The sequence below is a fragment of the Glycine soja genome, chromosome 4 (assembly GCF_004193775.1).
Source record: "Glycine soja cultivar W05 chromosome 4, ASM419377v2, whole genome shotgun sequence".
Classification (NCBI taxonomy): domain Eukaryota; kingdom Viridiplantae; phylum Streptophyta; class Magnoliopsida; order Fabales; family Fabaceae; genus Glycine; species Glycine soja.
The window spans coordinates 47,146,602-47,166,549 of NC_041005.1; the positions used below are offsets into that span (position 1 = coordinate 47,146,602).

Here is a 19,948-nt window from a genome sequence, read left to right on the forward strand (position 1 = left end):
TAGGAAGAAGTGAGGCTGCTACGTGGCGATTCCTTATTGGCTAGTATCACGTGGCATCTAATATGATTGGTGGAAACAGGTAGCAGGAGGAGATCTAGAAAAAGCAACAAAGGGTAAGTGCTGTGTCACATTTCTCACTCTCGTCTCGAAGATCGAGATATCTATTTAGATCTCAGAAAAACAGTGTTTCATTTCAATTCATTCAGTCTTATTATTATTAGGGTTTGGCGATTCAGAGAGAAAGAGAAATGGGAGAACGAAAAGGAATCCCAATTGCTCTGGGGCTCTTGGCGATGCTCCTCTTCTTCATTGCTTCTTCCTCTTCCTCTCACCTCGTTCGCGCTTCCGAGGACGCCGACGACGCGGTAATTATTGTTGTTGTTGTTGTTGTTGTAGTTGTTGTTGTTGTGTTGGATCTCTGATTAGAGAATGCTTGTGTCGTTTAGATCTTCTACGAGTCATTCGACGAGGATTTTGACGGACGGTGGATTGTGTCCGACAAGGAGGATTACAACGGTAAACAGATTCTCTGATTCATCTTGTTTTCCTTTTTCGACCGCGTGTTTGGTTTATTTGAACATTGATGTTGCTAACTTATTCTTCCGAGTTGAAGTTTGAAAACATTTCATTCTAATCTGTTTGTTTCTACCAGGAGTACAGAAATTCCTTTGAACAATTCAAAATAAGGTTGTTAAATAAGTATTAGGCTGTGGGTCCACGTGCATTTTTCTAGATTTTGCAATCATGTTTGTAATTCATTTATAAAATGAGTACACATACACTGATACACACCTGGTAAGATCATTTGTGAGAAATGAAACAATCAACATAAATCATTGGATCTTGTTTTAAATGGTCAAGATTTAAAGATAAATGTTGGCGACTTTTATAAATGATCTCTTTACGTATAGTTGCATTTTCACATTCCTAAGATGTATATAGACACAGACACAAACACACACACACTCACGAGTTAATCCTAACCATTCGATTTTATATTATGAATGGTCACGATAATGAAATCTTACTAAAATTAATTTTGACCATCCGATTGTATGAATTAAGATTAACTTTTATTGTACTCTCACCTGATACGTATCCTCTCTCTCTTTGTATGTGCATATAAAAAATAGCAGTCATATTTGGCGGACCCTTTGGAATTTTTTTTGAAAATTATGTGGACCCAAACCTAATTATAAATTTTTGAAAAATATTGAGGAAGTACAAGATTGCGGTGGCAATATTGAGAATTCGTTGATAATAATAATAATAATAATAATAATAATAATAATAATAATAATAATAATAATGTTTGGCGTATACTTCAATTATTATACATGCAGAATCAAAGTAAAAAAAACATTTGACTCCTGTTTTCTAGCTACAAGGGTGCATTTTGCAAAAGGATTGTATATCCTCAGGCAAGGAATATTTCAACAGTCACTGACTAGGATTTAGTTTGCAATGGTTGAGAGTTGATTCCACAAAGCATATTGTGTTGGTCCAACCATTTTGTAGAAATGGACAAGTCTAATAATAAATTACCTAGTTGACATTGCTTTGATAGGATGACATGTCAAAATATGCGTAACTTATTTATATTTTTGGAATCTTGGATAGTAGTACCTGACCACGCCGTTCTTAAAATTGGGTTACAGATATTTTCCTCCCTTGATGCTTCATTTTTATCTCTTTCCTTTGTTTTGGGGTGCATATTTGAAACAATGAAATAGACTGTTTGATATATTATGATCTACCGAGTTTTGATGTATTTTGATTTGTAATTTGGGTTCTAGGTGTCTGGAAGCATGCTAAGAGTGATGGGCATGATGATTATGGACTTCTTGTTAGTGAACAAGCCCGGAAATATGCTATAGTCAAAAAACTTGACGAGCCTGTCAGTCTTAAGGATGGAACAGTTGTTCTTCAGTTTGAGACTCGCCTTCAGAATGGCCTCGAATGTGGTGGCGCATATATTAAATATCTTCGACCCCAGGAGAGCGGATGGAAACCAAAGGAATTTGATAACGAATCTCCATATTCTATCATGTTTGGTCCTGATAAGTGTGGTGCTACAAACAAGGTGCACTTCATTTTCAAGCATAAGAATCCAAAGAGTGGGGAGTATGTTGAACACCATCTCAAGTATCCTCCTTCTGTCCCATCTGACAAACTAACTCATGTATACACTGCATTTCTGAAGCCCGATAATGAATTGCAAATTTTGATTGATGGTGAGGAGAAGAAAAAGGCAAATTTCTTGTCTTCTGAGGACTTTGAGCCTCCTCTTATCCCTTCCAAGACAATCCCTGATCCTGATGATAAGAAACCTGAGGACTGGGACGAAAGAGCCAAAATCCCGGACCCAAGTGCTGTGAAGCCAGATGACTGGGATGAGGATGCACCCATGGAAATTTTAGATGAAGAAGCAGAGAAACCTGAAGGATGGTTGGATGACGAGCCAGAGGAAATTGATGACCCAGAGGCGACAAAACCCGAAGACTGGGATGATGAGGAGGATGGTGAATGGGAAGCCCCAAAGATTGAAAACCCGAAGTGTGAGGCAGCCCCTGGTTGTGGTGAATGGAAGAGGCCAATGAAGAGGAATCCAGCTTATAAGGGAAAGTGGAGTGCTCCTTACATCGATAACCCCAATTACAAGGGCATATGGAAGCCTCGCGAGATTCCAAACCCTGAATACTTTGAACTCGAGAAACCTGATTTTGAGCCCATTGCTGCTCTTGGCATTGAGATTTGGACAATGCAGGATGGCATCCTATTTGACAATATTCTGATAGCTAACGATGATAAAGTTGCAGAATCCTATCGGGAGACCACATGGAAGCCCAAGTTTACCATTGAGAAAGAAAAACAGAAGGCTGAAGATGAGGCTGCAACTGGTTCAGATGGTATTGCAGGCTTCCAGGTAATAGAAGAATTTTGCGGTTTTTCCCTCTTTTACTCCCGTTATGCACCCAAAATATCTTTCTCATGCATGATGTTAATTTCTGACCTTGCAGAAGAAGGTATTTGACCTCTTGTACAAGATTGCAGACATTCCCTTCCTGAGCGACCACAAATCTAAGATATACGTAAGTACTTAAGTATAGAATATTCAAACTACTATCTTCCTTCTCTTTTGGTACCCGTTGTGTGTCTTTTATTGGTATACAACCTTATATTTTATGCTTTTCTGCAGGATCTCATTGAGAAAGCTGAGAAACAGCCAAATCTCACTATTGGAATTCTTGTAGCGGTTGTGGTTGTCTTCGTGTCAATTTTCTTCAGGCTCATATTTGGTGGCAAGAAACCTGTGAGTAGTGATTTTTTTTCCCTACGCTCATTCATAGTATTTCTTTCATGGAATTATTATTCCGTATTATTTTATTTAAATCTGATAACCAAGTCTCTTCTTGTGCAGGCAAAGGTGGAGAAGAAACCAGAACGCACAGAAGCTTCCAATAACCAAGGTGGTGCAGAGAATGAAGAAAACAAAGAGAAAGAGGAAGCATCTAATGCTCCGCGTCGGAGGCCAAGGCGAGAAGATTGAAATGGTTGAATCTTTTAAATGGCGCCCTGTCAACTATCATCACCACAGCTGCAGATAAATTTTGGGCTTTAGTTTCATTTTAGGTGCACTCTGTTTTCATTCGTTTCCTTTTTTCCCTTTTTTTTTAAGAAAAAGAAAAGATTATTTGCTTCAGGGGTGTAGATCTTCTCCTGTTTTTGGAGACTTGAGTGTTTGAGCTAGTAGTTGAAGTTGTACAATTATTTTTTGTCTTTATTTTTCTATTAATGGATCCTGTTTTTAACGCAGATTAGAAAGCCAAGCTACCTTTCCATAATTTTTAAACGAAAATCCCTATTCAATACTACCTACTAATGCAATAGAATAATGATAATTTCCCCTCATTTTTATTACTATGCAATAGTAGCAATTAATATTTTGTAATGTGGCTAATATTAATATTTCAAACACAGTTTATATGGACTTTTGTCAATAATGGATTATGAACAAACGATAAAAAAAAATATTGTTCCGTGCAAATGGCCCATTGACAGACGAGTTACTGGCACAGCAGAAAAAAGCAGGGTCTATTTTTATTTTTTAAATATCAATTACTTAAAGAATGTAGCATAATTAAAATCTTACAAAAAAAATACATACGACGAAGAAATAGGAGTAGAATAACAAAAGATCTAAATTCATAATTAAAGAAAGTAACATTAGGTTTGCCCTCACTCTTTCTCTCCTTTCAACCCAAAAATAAATTTATTGTGCCAATGTCTGCCGTTGGCACGACAAATCAATGATTAAGGTGCAAGTGGAAGGAAGAGGTGTTCAATGATATACAAGATAATAAATTAAGGTATTTGTTTTAGGTTAGTGAACATGAGGAGAAGTATCGGGTGTAATAAGTAAAAATCTCATGATCCATGCAATTACAAATTTATTTAGCTTAAAGATAAATTCATTTTAGAACATTTACTTGATAGCTTCATATATCAGAGAGAATAGTTTTACATAAAAATAGATGAATATTCAAATTATAAAATAATGACATTATATATGATGAGCATAGTTATCAATTATTGTTATTATTATTAATATTAATATTATTATACAATTTTTAAATTTTTATTTTATTAAATATATTATAAGTAAATAATCAATAAGTTATTGGTCCGAGTAATACTAAGTTCGATTTTCTTAAAGAAGATCTTTGGGTTTGAACTTGTGAAAGAAAAAAATATAGTTGGGAGGAGAGACTCACTAAAAGTGACTAGTTAGATTCCTTAATAGATAATAGTCATCGACAAAATTAATGAACACTTTACACTAATATCATAAATACCACAAGAATATTAAAAAGTAAATAAAGATATTGTGAAGGAGACTTTTTATGCATCATAATAGAAAAAAATTTCACATAAAAGTCTATTAGTTTCATTTATGGTCGTTTAACTTTCAAATTTTAATCACTTTTGTCCTTTAACTTCTAAATTTGAGCCATTTTTATTTTTTAACTTGTAAGTGGTTCAAAATAGCTGTAAATTTTGTTTTATAACCACTTCAAAATGTGAAATACTAATGACATTACCTTCAAGTTGATAGAATGACCAAGATGGCTCAAATTTAAAAGTTAAAGAACTAAAATATTTTCTTTAAAGATGAAAGGCCAAAATGATTAATAAAGTAAGATAAAGAACCAAAAGCCGATTATAAATTTGAAATCAATAACTTGGAATTTTTTTCCTTTTTTTCCTACCCCACCTTTTCTCTCTCATCATCCTTCTTAGCAAGATTTATTTACTAATGTCTCAAATCCCCCAAAACCCTAGATTTCGAAGAGACACCCTATATCATCCAAATCGCCGCTTCCCATTCCTCCACCTCCTTCAACTAGTACTCTAGTCGTCGTCATTGACCACAACTTTTGCATCTACAACTACAACCTTTTTTTGTAAGATTTTCTAACGCGACTATGACCTTGATAGAGAAATCTGAAACTTCTTTCGCTTTATGATTTGGATTTTGATTTAAATCTCCATTTCAAAGACTTTTTCGTGCTTTTTTATTGTTGATTTTTGTATAGGTTTCTTATACTTTAGAAAATTTGTATGTTGCATGACTTTGGCCATGACAATAGAATCTAAAGTGTTTTTACTTTATGTTTTGGTTTTGATCTAGATCTGTCTTAAAGGCTTGTTTTGTTCATTTTCGTTGTTGATTTTTGTATTGATTTCTCAAATTTGAGGAAATTTGAATAATGAATTTCTTCTTGCCTTTTTATTGTTTATTTTTGTACAAGTTTCTCATACTTGGAGAAATTTGAATGTTGCATGACTTCAACCTTCACAATAGAATCTGGAGCTTCTTTCATTGTGTATGTTTTGTTCCATAGCTATGCCTTAACGACTTGTTTCGTGCGTTATATTGTTGATTTTTGTATCAATTTTTCGGATTTGAGGAAATTTGAACAATATTTTTTATAACTTGAATTTTTTTTTAGATTTTTTTTCCTAATCTGTTCATTTTAATTCTAACTCATTGACAATGTGTTTGAAATATGATAATTTTCCATTAATTTTACCAAATTTGCTATGTTTTTTTTTTTTTTTGCATTCTTGAAGTTGTTTATAGATTTTAATTATTTGTAACCTGATCCCTTTATGCATGTTTCAATTAGGGATAACAATGGGTAGGGTCCTATAATACCCACACACACACAAATTTGCAACACACACACATGCGTGGGGCAAGACAGGACGGGTATCATAGTATCCGTACCTACACTATTGCCCACATAAATTTGCGGGTATATATTCGTCGCGTACTCAGTCTCAATACTGTGAGTAATTATCCATCTCGCTTGCGGATCTTTATATCCATAAAATTCAAATACACATTGTCATCCCTAGTTTCAATAGAGAGACATGTTTAAATCTCTTGCCATTGTCTCCGCCTTAGAATTTCTTATCTACTATTATAAGCATCTTTATTTTTCCTTTACTCTTTATTCACATCTATATTTCAATATGCACAAACATATAAAATTGATTATTATTGTTAATATTAGCATTCTTAATTTTATATTTTATTTAAAGGTAGAGATGCCTTTAAATTTCTACCATACAGATTATATTCTATCTTGGTTAAGTTATATTCTCTCGCATAAAGATTCTCCCATGATGCTCTCAACTCTGTGGTGAGCATGGAAGTGAAAAAAATAATCTGGTGTTTTTGCATACTCTTGGCATTTAACATATGTTTGGAGAATGATCTATACTACAACCATTGAATTCAAAGTGCTCTGATTTATCTTTTTCCCACACTTATCAAGTTCAGAATCACCGGGAACTTCCAACTGATAATTATGTGAAGATGAGCATGAATGGAGCTTATCTTCATAACGTAAATATCGTGGTGAGTGGATTTCTGTTTTTTCTGCCATTGTAGACCTAATATACAATATTTTTAAGAAGAAGATCATATGGTGAGTGGATTTCTGTTTTTTCTGCCATTGTAGACCTAATATACAATATTTTTAAGATTAGACTGCCCATTGAACTGGTCAAGTAACAAGTTCAATCAATTGAACTAGATAATTGAACTAGGATCGAACTGATGATAACGATGATAATAATAATAATAAAAACATAACTATCATAACTTTATAATACTAAAAAATAACATAATTCTATAGTTTCTTAAGATTTAAGTGCATATGAAAGTTCAAATCAAACATAAGTGAAAGTTTCAAAAAAAAAAAAAAAAATATATATATATATATATATATATATATATATATATATATATATTAATAGCAAGTTTACATTTTAGAATAAAAAATTGATAAATATTTCAGTTGATTTTCATTTATATAAGAAAAAAATGAAATTGTATTAAGTATTTTTCATTAATCTACAATAAATTGGTCTTTGCCGATTTTTCCTTTTGATTCTTTGATTTGCTTTTTTTCAGGCTAGTTTTGGGGTTTATTCGAATTAGTCACCTATTGGTTCACTGATTTTTTGTTTCAACCGACCAGTTCAATTTGGTTTTTAGAACTTAGTCGGTATGCTTTATTTGCTAAACTTTTTGCAATGGAGAAAGGACTTCAACAATAGTTATTGCTTGATTTCAAATGTATAACATGTGAAATGGACGGTCTTGAAGTGACTATTTTGTCTCATATATGGTGGGAGTGAGTTAGAGATCCCACATCAACTAAATATATGATCAAGATAGAGTATATAAGTGAAAGACTTGTCCAAATCCATATTCTAAGATAGTATCAAAGTCTATCCTAATGAGTGTTGTTGAGTCTATCATTACACCCTAATCATGCAATTTCACGTTTTAAGAAGATACTAAATAAATATTATATCTGGGGAGGCAATTTTCTTCACAGATTGGCATCTTTGGGAGCAAGATATGATCAAGATTTCTGTTATTGGACTATTCCACCGGTAGCTGCTTCGGGAGCCTTTCTTAGGGATAGAATTACTTAGACTTTTCTTCCCGTTTGCAGTTAAGTTCTTACTGGACCGAAAACGAAAATATTTAAAGGTAGGGATGGATGTTACACAAAGGAGAGTTGCTAAGTAGAGCGCATGTTTAGTTTGGCGTCTCGGAATAATAGATTCACATCAAGCTGAAAGCTGCTACAAGTAGTTTCTGTGATTTTGTCTAGAACAATTTCAATCTACGGCAGTGTTAAGGTATAACTACTATGCGGTTGTTCTGAAGCTGAAGCAATTAACAAATTCTTAAAGAAGCTGGAGCCTACATTCCTTGAACAAGGGAGGCTGGTTTCGTTCCAAGTGCTAATCCTAAGAAAGAAAGAACAATAACCTAAAATTCTCTCCATTAGTCAGGCAAGTGGAAGTTCAACATGGATATCCGGTAGCTAATTGTTATGCTAACAATCTGGTAAAATCCTAGTTGGAGTCTCTTGGGAAATCACTGCGGAGATAATTCATGCATGATGCTAGGTACGATGCTACTCCCTATTGGTCATCTAAGTAGTTTGTCCAAGTTTTTCTACCTACTTTTAGGCCTTGGCTCCCTCGTATTACTCGAAAGAAAAATGTTACTCTTTCCCTGTTGGCTATTGCTTCCTGCACATGAAAAGTCCATTCCGCAATGCAATTGGAAGTGCAGGAAGCAATAGTGAAAGTGCAGAAAGTTTTACCCTTCCCTGTTCTGTTCCTCTTTCACTCGAGACAATCATTCGCCCAAACCATTACCATGAGTCTCTGTAGGGTACCAACCTGCGACAAGCTGAAGCAGCTGTGAATGGAGCTGTGACCTACAACAAGCTAAAGGCTGGGGCTTCCGTTAACCACCGCAAATGGCCAGCTGCAACAAGCTTCAACATTTTTGCATTTGCATTTTTTATTTGTTTATAAGGGGTAGGTGTTTATTGTGTTTCTGTTGCTCGACAAAATAAAATAGAAATACAAATGTTGAGCATAGGTATTGTTATAGGACAAAAGAATTGCTTTGACAAGCAAGATATGAAACTCTTAGACAACAGGTAGATTTGGCAAACCACAAACACTGCAAGGTGAAAGTTAGACACAGGCGGTCAAGTATACAGAGCAAAAATCCACCTACGAAATTGCACATGACCAAGCTATCAGTTAATGATCATTGCAAAGGGCATCAATCTAAAGAGAGATCCGATCTATTTCGAAGTTGTTCTCAACGTGCTTGTACTAGGGTTATCAGGAGATGAGTGGAGAGACAAATATGGGGACAGGTAGCATATCTAAGTTTTGATATAGGATATGTGTTAGCTCGAAGTTATTTGGCCTAGTTTCTTCAATCAACGAATAAGTGCCTTTTAGGTAACACTAGCTATCAATTCTTCCTACTGTAATACACATTCCAACGCAATACCCATTCTAATTATGTTAAAAAAAATTTTAAAAAAAATCTATTAAAATCAATTCTACTCAACTTTATTACGGTTAAAACTCCCCCTAAGTCGAAACTAAACCTAGAAAAAAAGGAAGACAATTTCTTAAAAGACCAAAAGACAAGCAAGAAATATTAAACTACAACAAAACATCTTTGTTATCCTCATGGTAACAGAGAACCTTGCCGCATGTACCTTATTAAGACATCTATAGAAAACAATTGTCCCACCAACCTAAAGACAAAATTTAAACGAAAAATAAAACAAAACTTACAAAGGAATCCGCACGGCATTTTCTTTTTTCTCTCTAGCTCAAAAAAATAAAAATTGTTCAAGCCTATAACTTCAGTCATGTTCTCTCAAGATGCCTATTTTATAATTTACCTCCTGTTACACTTATTTACGGCCACCAGCAGCCTTTCTAGGAGGAGGAGCAGTGTCCTCGTCATCTGACTGAATATCTCCATACTGCCACATTCCGCGCCTGCTGGTCTTTGCTTCTTCCTGGAAATTCTCCAAATTATCAAGAGCTGTCTGTCTGTCTTTTCTGTCCCACCTGTTTCTTTTTTCTGTCCTAGCAAGCCCTTCCTGGAAATTCCAAAAAAAAAAATAATCAGAAAAGTGGGGTATTATTTCTGTATGAGCACAAGGGATCAAACCATAAGACTTTGCAAACACTTCAAGCAAGAGTGAACAGTAATATAACCTGTAGCATGGCAGCATTAACGCTGATTTCAGCATCCACGGCAACAAGAGTTACAGCAAGGACTGTCCCAGTTCCCTGCCCTTTCACTTTTCCTCCTGAAGTATCTTTCTCCTCAACCTTGGCCCTGAACTCTTTTCCACTGTTTAAAGTGAGTTCACTCAAATATTCAGCTGCTTCTTGGCCAAAATCCTCTTCCAAGTTTGGAATCTTGATGTATGCAAGGCTACACAGTTGAGCAAGACCCGGAGCAGCAGACACAGATGGATCAACAGGCCGTAGTTGACTGTAGGGTACTACTTCTTGATTTCCATAATCAATATAGAATACTTCGAACAAGTCGTTAGGTGATTCAACTGGTCCTCGGGGTGTATTGACAACCTACACACAATTCAATTATGAATAATCAATATAGAGAAGAAAAAAGAATATGGCAGCCAAAACCATTTCATATGGAAAAGAGAAACAGAGTGGAAATAGACAAGGTGATACAATTATTTACTGACTATTTAGCAGCTCATCAACTCTGTAAAATTACAGGACATTGCAAAAAGGGGTATATGATGAAATATTAGGTTACAAATTTGTCAATAACATATGGGAGATTGTGAACAAAAAAATCTGGTGTACCAAGATGAAACCATTGTATATTATAAACTCTAGCAGCCTGCTTTAATAGTGCAAAAAAAATATAAACAGGATAATATAAATATCACCATATTGACGGAATACTGACGTAAATGCTTGTCAAGAAACCTAGATAACAAATCAATAACAAAGAGGGGAGCGGGGGTGGGAGGAAGCAGCCAAAGGATACCAGAAAAGAGAAAAATGTGGAACAAATGGGTAAAATTGTGGAACAAATGGGTCTCATGACCCAATCATGAATATATTTTCAACCAACCCCTGTTTAATGGCCACATTTATTCAGCTACAGAATTGCAATGCTTAGACCAGTATGGGGGGAAGGGGAAAAAAATATTGTGTAGGAACTTACCATTGCCCGGTACCAAGACTTGTCAGCATGAAAATAACAAAGGACTATGTCACCCTTCTTAGGATTGAAAGCACCAAGCACAGGAGCATCCTTCAGGTTCAAAGATGCAAGTTGTTGCTGAATGGATGCGATCTTTTGATCTCCAACTGTCTGGACATAGAATTTACCACCACCCAAGACTTCTGTAACAATTACCTATCAATGTATAACAGCGGGATAAGTCATTCACCATTTTTAAACATGGAAGTGGTAATTAGTGAAAAGTGTCCTGATTCTTGAGCACCTTAAGTACTTCTTGCTGTTTGTTTTCAACTGCTGCACCATTAGATACTTCCTCTCCTTCAACAAAATTCTCCCAGATCTGCAAAACAATTCGCTTTAGGATAGTTAACAGGGAACAAAGAGTGGTAATGTAAACATGATCAAGACCCATTCTTACTTTCAGCTTTTGCCTCTTAGCAGATTGTTCGGCCTGATCCAGAAGATGGAAATCAGGAATTCTATCACTGCCAAAGGATGTATGAAGTTTTGCAAGACCAGCTTCAAGCAGTGTAATTGCCACATTGGTCCTCGACTCCCATAAGGATCCCAAGAACGTTCCAGTTCTATCAACGGTTTCAACCTCTATCTGCAAACAATACAAAATATTTAACAATAAAATAAGCAGCATACAGGAACCTAAAGTTCAGAAAGGAATTGATTTACCTCAACATCTCTTTGCATTATCTTTCTCCTCATCAGAGCAATTGCTTCGTCTGAATATGGTTCATCACGACCAGGACACCTGACTCCAGAAAAAGAGAACGCAATGCTGCAAGTTTCTTTTGGAATTAACAATTTAAAACGATGGCCACTGAGCACATATTCTACAACAGCAGGAACTCTTCTACTTCGGTGCAGGAAAGGCAAGAAGTCTCTGGCTTTCTTAGCTGATGCCTAATATGAGTCAAAAGGAAACAGTTACATATTTGAGTTATTTATAAGCTTTGGCGTAGAAACAAAAGTTCATGTGAATATTTTTTTACCATGGTCAAATCAGTTATATGCATCACTGGAGGATCCTTGGCAGAGTGGGTGCCTTTCCTTCCAGAAATTGCACGTGATTCAGCAGCAAGAAGAGAATCATAATAGTTAGATCTCTCTTCAAAGTCACGATGTCTAATGACAGTTCCAAAGCCACGGCCCACTATTAACTCAGCAACATTCACCCCATTTTGCTGACTTCCAGCAGGTGGAGCCGATGATGGGGCATCATCACTGTCAACCTTGGCACCAGACAATAGAAAGACAGATCCAAAATCCATTACTCGGGAATCAGCTGCTGATGGAACTACAGATCCATCCGTGGGAGAAACCTTTCTAGAATATTCCATCTGAACATTAACCTGAAAAGATAGGAGTAATCAATTACAACTGAATTCAAAAATGATATTAGAAGAAGGTATGTAAGATATTTTCATACTTGACGACCAATGAGGCGTGTTCTCAAGAACTCCTTTGCTTCACGGGCATAGGGAGCTGGTTTTTCGTCTCGACGAGGATTGCCCATTTTTGGACACCTAATACTTGAAAGGTTAACTCGCCTCTCAGCTAGAGGACTACCATATGGAATGGAATCATCAGCAACAACAATACAGTCTCCACTCACAACCTCAACCACCTGTAAAACTCAAGTTAAAATGTTATATTCTTATATGAATGAAGACTGACTATTTGGCATAAATAAATAATTTTGCATTATTTACCTTGCCAGCAAAATTCTGGTTATGAATTGCCTTTGAATTTGAAGGCGGTGGTACATAGTTTGTCCACATCCTTAACCTGTCTTTCTTAGCCTGCAGTTCTGCAGTCTTCAGCTTTTGCTTTGCCTCTTCTTCCATCATATTTGCACTCCAATCAACATATTTTGCATAACCCTATTTGATTGCAAATTTGAAGTGGGAAAGATACTCAGTATATGATTAAATGGGAGAACATTTTAATTCTCCATCTACAAAACTACACACACACCCACACAGACACACGAGCGCACACACACATTAAGTACAAATACAAGAGGATAAAAGCTTGTTTCAGTCTCAAATAAACCAATGAAGTAATATTATGGTACAAAATCATGGAAGTAAGCACATTCGGTTCACCATGAAACTTTAATTGATTTAGAGCAAATAACTCATGATAATATCATCCCCACACAAATGAATCACGTACATTTTCTACAAGCTCCAATGCCAGGTCCTTTGCTGATTCACCATCAGGATAATACACTGACCCAATTAAATTGCTGAACTTATCGACACCTTCCAGGACAAGCCGAACCTACATACCATTTGGATTAGAAAATTTTCAGAATTGCAAAATCAATATAACTTATAGAAACACATTACTCACTTCTCGATTCAATACACGCATCTCAGTGAAAAATTTAGCATCATGTGCAAAAGGATCGGCTGCAGTTTCAGCAGCAGATGTTGAAACTGCAAGCCTTTGTGCAGATGTAAGTGGGGCTCGAGGTTCCCCAGGAACATCTCCATTGGTGTCATCAGATGTCAACTCTGGTTCAACAACACTTTCAGGTGCAGCTCTCCTTCCCATTTGTGGAGACTGCGGTAAAGGTAAAACAATTAGCTGCATGTGCGAATAAAGATGGTAGCAAATAGCAATAGCAACAGAATTTGACACATACCTGAATTCCAGCAACAAAAACTTGGACAAACTGAAACTCCGGGAGCAAATAGATTCGGAGTGTACTGCCATCACGAACCTGCTCAACAACTGCCTCCATGGGCAATCCCTTCTTTGCATTTAAAAAAGTCATAGCATCAAAGTTACTAGGGTCACCAAGGGCAGAAGGTGGTAAATTTCTGATTGATGCCTCTGCAGCACCGGGAACCTGAAATCACCACAAAACCATAAATTGTACACAGACGAGGGATTTCAATAAATTAAATAGGGACGGTCACTACACATCTCCAATTTTCATCTCATTCTAGCATCATCCTATCCTGTTAATTTAAATGACAGTGAAAGACAATATCTATAGAATAGATTGCATAAGCTCATCCCATAATCAAATGTGGGTTTAAAACAAGATCATACAAGTGCTCATTACCACAACACAAGTAAATTTACATGCAATGTGTAATTAGGTCAACTTCAAGATAATGACAGTAGTAAACACTAGCTTTACATCAGCAAAGATGCCGTACACAACGCATTTTGGTTTCCAAGCACACCAAGTTCCCAGGGCATCATCGAATTCACATCTCATTTTCAATTTTTGTGGCCAAAAACACACCTTAATTACAATTTTTGTCTACCAAAAAAAAACTTTTATTCAAAAGAGGAAAAACTAAACAAACCTTGCTCCACCGCCCAAGGCCTTCCTGTTTAGCCTGTTCTTCCAACCGCAACAATTCTGCCAGGTACGGACTAACTTCTCCTTTCTGCTGCCCCTGTTCCCTGACCTGCATGCACAAAACCGCAATCAACAGCTTAATTCATCACCGGGTTAAGTAAAGCATTCAAACATGGCACATCCAGACACAAAGAACACGGCTTTCAACCTTAACCCATCCCTGAGAAACAACAAGCATGGCAACATTCTTGTCCCCGACAAAAACGGTTCCAAAGTCCCGACTTATGGACGGCACGTTGTAGTCCACTCTGAAAGTCACTTCCTGTTCCAAAAAAATTTCCAACATACCCATCACATCAGAGACAAATTGCACGCTTCACCAGAAACAAGACAAAACCAACACTCAAGTAGTAGTAGTAGTAGCAACTGAATCAACCAATGAACTCTATTTCAATTTTCAACGCACCTTCCCTATGCAGAGCTTCCTCAGAAACTCTCTGCTTTCCCATGCAAAAGGCTCGTCAACACCACCTCTACGCGCCTACAATAATTCGCAAAAAAAAAAAAAAAAACAACACTAAAGCAATTAACACAGAGCCTTAAATTATTTAATTGATTAATTAATCCAATGAAAAAAAGTCAAATAACTAAAAGTACCAGTCTAGGTGCAATTAAAGAAGAAAGAGTAATGGTCTTTTCAGGCAAAGGACCAGGTTTGGTGCTGGAGATCGCCACAATGACCAAACAGTCCCCGGAAGGAACCGCCTTCACTCTTCCCCTGTACCATCCGGTGGCCCCACTCGCCGTTGATGCCATTCTTCAACGATCTGCAACAATGACAAAACGACAGCAGACACAGCCAAAACGATTATCAGCAGCCTTCAAAGCAATTAATCGGGAAAATCAGAAGTTTCAGTAACATGCATCATGTCATTTATCATGCAACAACAGATTCAATGAATTCTGCATCAAAAAACTCAGATCCAGAAACAAAACAAAAAACGCCAGGGATCACCGCCGGTAAAAGAATTTTCCGATTTCGAAATCAAGTGCGCGAACTTATAAGAACAACACGGATCGGATAATTGAAAATGAAAATGCGATCGATCATCACGAACGCAGCAAAGAGCGAGTGCGATACCTTCGAAATGGTTCGCGCTTCGGATCTAGCAAATCCAAAAGAGCTGAACCGAACACAGAATTCTGGATTTTTTTCGTGACGCTAGATGGATCCGAAGCGGAAGCACGAGCGCGGCAAAACAAGAGTTCCAGGCGGAGGATCCGGGAGAGTACACAGAATCAGAGAAATGTGGATTTTAGATGAAACCGGTTTACATAGACGAGGACCATGAGGAAAATGCGAGATGCTTATGCATCGTGACCCTTGTTTTTGGAGTAATTACGAGAATTGCCCTTTAGAATCATTACGAAAACTACATAGATATCCTATTACATCATCGCTAATATATTTTCAGAGGGAGAAAAACATGATATCAGCCTCCTTGATTTTAGTTTGTCTCATTTTTTTATTCTTCCATTATCCAAATTCCAGAACCTTTTTTTTTCTTACATAATTATGATTATGAAGATGGATTTAAATAATATGTTTAATTATTTAAATAATATTTTTTGTTTTTTTTTTAACAATGATTTTTTTAGAATAAAAATGTGATAAACAAATATCATACATAAGCTAAATTATTTATGTTTGAAATTTTAGATACATAATAATGTATGAAATAAAAACATCATAATATTATTTTTAATTTTATAATGAGACATTGAAATTTTGAAAATAATAATATTTTAGAGAAATAAAGAACGAAAATGCAAATAACGATGAAAAAAAAAACATGAAGATTACAATGTAGATAATACTTACTCCCCGTATAAAAATATAAAAACAACTGTGTATTTCCTTTGTTTACGTCTTTCCTACCAATCCAACTAATAAAAATAACGATGCACATTTCATGTTGCGTATTCTTTACATAAAAAATATTGTATTATTGTACAGTATTTACATCACAGGTTTAAAAAGGCCAGTTTAATAGGAATAAGGTGATTTGTATGATAAAGTGTAAAAGTGAAAATAAACCTTCATATGTCTACAGTGCTGCTTAAGTTTATATGTAACACTGGTCAGGAAATTATAACATACCACACATATTACCGCTTGCGTGCCAACTCACATATTTAATGTAGGTGGCCAGTAGTGTTTGTTTAAATGAAAATTGCAATTCCTATGTATTTTTTGGAACTGAAAATCGAACTCAAATTTAGGGTATATTATTTCTCATTTCAAAATTTGGAAATGGACAAAGATAAAAAAATTAAAAAGAACACTTGTTGTACAAAAAAAAGACGTGTTCTTGAAGCTGCAAGGTGTTATAATTTTAAATGTTACAAGAGTTGGAGGTCCACACATCTTGTTTGGAAATTTCTTTTAAAAAATGCTTTTAATTTTTTTGTTGATAGGCTCTCAGAGAAAGAAAGAAAAAATATTTTCTTTGTATAAATAATGTACAAGATTTTAACAATTAGAGATCCTCCTATCAACGGTGGAGGAGGCATGCATTTCTTAATTAAAAAAATAATTGGAAGGAAGAATCATCCTCTCTCTCAAGAAAAAGATGGATCTAATAAAAAATAAGTTTGTATTCATAAAATATAAAGATGGAAAACAAATCAAAGTTCATTGTTCCCTTAACAAATAAGATCTTATATATGTTTCCCTTGACATGATGCATTGATAATCAAACTCATTCTTAAAAATGTTGGTATTTAGATCACGAAAGATCAATTAAAATTTATTTGAAAATCAATAAGAGATGTGATTAAGGGTATTGACAGTCAATTTTATTTTATGAAATTTGATTAGAAGACTAATAAAGTGAGAGTTATGAAAGTGAATAATGTTTGACCACTATCTCGTAATACAAAGACACCAAACTTTGCATTTTCTACTACCCAAAACAACAAGTGCACTTTAGTTTTAGTATGTTTACAATGTTTAAACCTAGTTTATTATGATAAGAGTGCCTTAGTAATTCTAACTTCAAGTATGTCAAAATGAATTTCAATATTTCCTAATGTTGCATGAGATAAACTTACAAGAGTATGTATGAAGGTTGATCTTACAAAACTTATTATAGGAAAAGTATAATTAAAAATATATTAGGATAAGATAGAATACCAGGATTTACTCATTATATGTTATATGTTATTGTCATGGTCGTGTTACGAGACTATGAAATAAGAAACTATCATTAGATTGAAACTACTCTAATGATGTGGAATGAAGGTTTAACCCAAAAAGAGATGGAAGAGGACAGGGTGTTATCAATATAGAAGATACTTAAAATCATATTAAATCCATGGACCTAGAAGATACTATTACATTTGATATAATTATTAAGAATTTTATGGAAAAGCTACAAAATGATTGGTTAGTCTCAAGAAAAAAGTAACAATAGAAATGAAAATAGACCTAGAGATAATGGTTTGTCAAAAACCAATGAGAACAAAATAATTAGGGCAATCATTAAAAGTTAATGAAATATCAAATTTAAAAGTGTTGAATAAATGAAGCAACCAAAAGAACATAAATGGAAAAAAATTATGAGTTAGGGCCCAATAAGACTATTCAAGTGGTTGTTTCTCTATTATAAAGTCAACCCACATGAGATCATTAAATAAACAAGAAAAAAAATCTTTATCCAAAACAGTGCAACAACTAGTTGCAATTATAAGAGTTAATGGGAAGCCCTAAGGCAAACTCTAGTGATATAGTTACAACTAACTTGCATGTGATGCATCAAAATCACATTCACTCTTCCCATGCAGATAACATTATGGATAAGAATAAATGATATAGTTTCATCCTTTAACAAAGCTTATGCGGACTTGGAAAAAAAATCATATTTCCTTATATGTAGAAGATAACAACTTAACTTTCATAGAAAGCTAAAAGGAAGATGACATAGAGATAACGATGTCACTTCTTTGAAGGTAACATTTGGATATGCATTGTGATATTTATATCATGGATTAGGTCATATTTTATCACTTATTTTTATTTCATTGTAAGAAATTTACAATTTTTCTATTCTTTCTTAATTAAAAAAATATATATTTAAGTGAGTTTTAATGAAACTCACATAGTTTTCTCTAAGGTTGGAGTACTTTGATGTTAACATTGGGAATGCATAAGGCACCCACAAAGCATTTGGATTTTCTTACTTCTCATTCTAATTTTACTAATTTGGTGTTTGGTAGTTTATTTTGAGTAATCATAATCAAACTTAGTCTTTTGAGTGTTACATGGTTTGATAATTAACTATATATGTGAGTCTAAGATACATAATTGACGTCTTTTTTTAGTGTCATTTGACTTGTTTTCACGACTCTATAATTTTTTCTCATATGATTATTAGTGAGTTTGGTGGCATTTTATATGTTTATAAAGTTAATGCATGAAACTTTTCCTTGAATTATGTTATAGCCTTTCTAGATATGTTGGACAAACATCCCATAATGGACATTAACTTCGCAAACATTAATTTCACCTCACTTCATCAATGCATGAAATGCTCTTTTGTTAGAAAAAAAAAATTGATATGAATGTGAAAAATAATATCTAGCTTTTGAATATTCTTAAAACCTATATGTATGCTCTCTTTTTTTACATATTTTCATTTTATCACAAACATATTATCCATAAATGTGATGGATCCCCTTTTTTAATTGTCATATGAGTCCATTTATATTTTGAGCCATTTGAGTCTACGATCTTGACTATCCGAAGGTGATGAAGGAAGCATTGAATAGTTCTTGAGGAAATATTTTTTATGAATTGGAGTTGGTTAATAAAGATTCAATTTGGTTCATCTAGGAGATATTTGGTAATGATTTTTACAGGGGGAAAATGTTTAAGTTCTTGTCAAAAAAATTTACATAAAAATCAATTTGTGTTCCTATTCTAATTTGGCAGCCTTGGAAAGATAGTTGCAACAATATTAGATGAAATATGGAAGCATAGAAAAATTATTTAGTTTAATGGTTTCATAAAAAAGTGGGTTAAATAGAGAAAGTGTAGCTTAAGTTTTTTCATGATTGTTTGTAGACATAAAAACAAATCCAATATCAATCATTAATCAATTTGAAAGAAACTAATTGGACTATGATCGATTGAAAGAGACTATTAATCATCACTAAGAAGCAAAAACACAAATACCCCTAAAGTAACCTTTGCATTTTCAAATAGTAACAACAAAATATCTCAATCTTAGAGAAAATTGTATGCATTTCATTCAAGAAAAAACAAAGATGACTTACATTTTAAAATAAGTTCCTAAATTTGTCTTTTAGCTTGACTATTTACTGTAAATTTCTTATGGTGAAATAAAAACAAGATATAAAAGATGGCATAATCCACAATACATCACAATGCATCAAAGAAG

The 19,948-nt window shown here is 34.6% G+C and overlaps 2 protein-coding genes across 2 annotated transcripts; one reads left to right on the plus strand and one right to left on the minus strand.

Moving 5' to 3' along the window:
• The first annotated feature begins 121 nt into the window (after positions 1-121).
• LOC114410006 (calnexin homolog) lies at positions 122-3,834 on the plus strand. Its single transcript, XM_028373735.1, has 6 exons — positions 122-365; positions 447-516; positions 1,797-2,926; positions 3,021-3,092; positions 3,200-3,313; positions 3,422-3,834. The coding sequence occupies exons 1-6, from the start codon at positions 249-251 to the stop codon at positions 3,548-3,550; spliced, it is 1,632 nt and encodes a 543-aa protein (XP_028229536.1). The 5' UTR covers positions 122-248; the 3' UTR covers positions 3,551-3,834.
• A 5,704-nt stretch (positions 3,835-9,538) lies between these two features.
• LOC114410007 (ribonuclease TUDOR 1-like) lies at positions 9,539-15,831 on the minus strand. Its single transcript, XM_028373736.1, has 17 exons — positions 15,628-15,831; positions 15,144-15,313; positions 14,953-15,027; positions 14,695-14,808; positions 14,491-14,595; positions 13,815-14,021; positions 13,520-13,732; positions 13,340-13,447; positions 12,874-13,044; positions 12,591-12,788; positions 12,154-12,513; positions 11,834-12,064; positions 11,568-11,756; positions 11,412-11,489; positions 11,129-11,323; positions 10,135-10,512; positions 9,539-10,016 (listed from the first exon to the last, which is right to left on the minus strand). The coding sequence occupies exons 2-17, from the start codon at positions 15,300-15,302 to the stop codon at positions 9,825-9,827; spliced, it is 2,973 nt and encodes a 990-aa protein (XP_028229537.1). The 5' UTR covers positions 15,303-15,313; positions 15,628-15,831; the 3' UTR covers positions 9,539-9,824.
• Between the last annotated feature and the right edge of the window lie 4,117 nt (positions 15,832-19,948).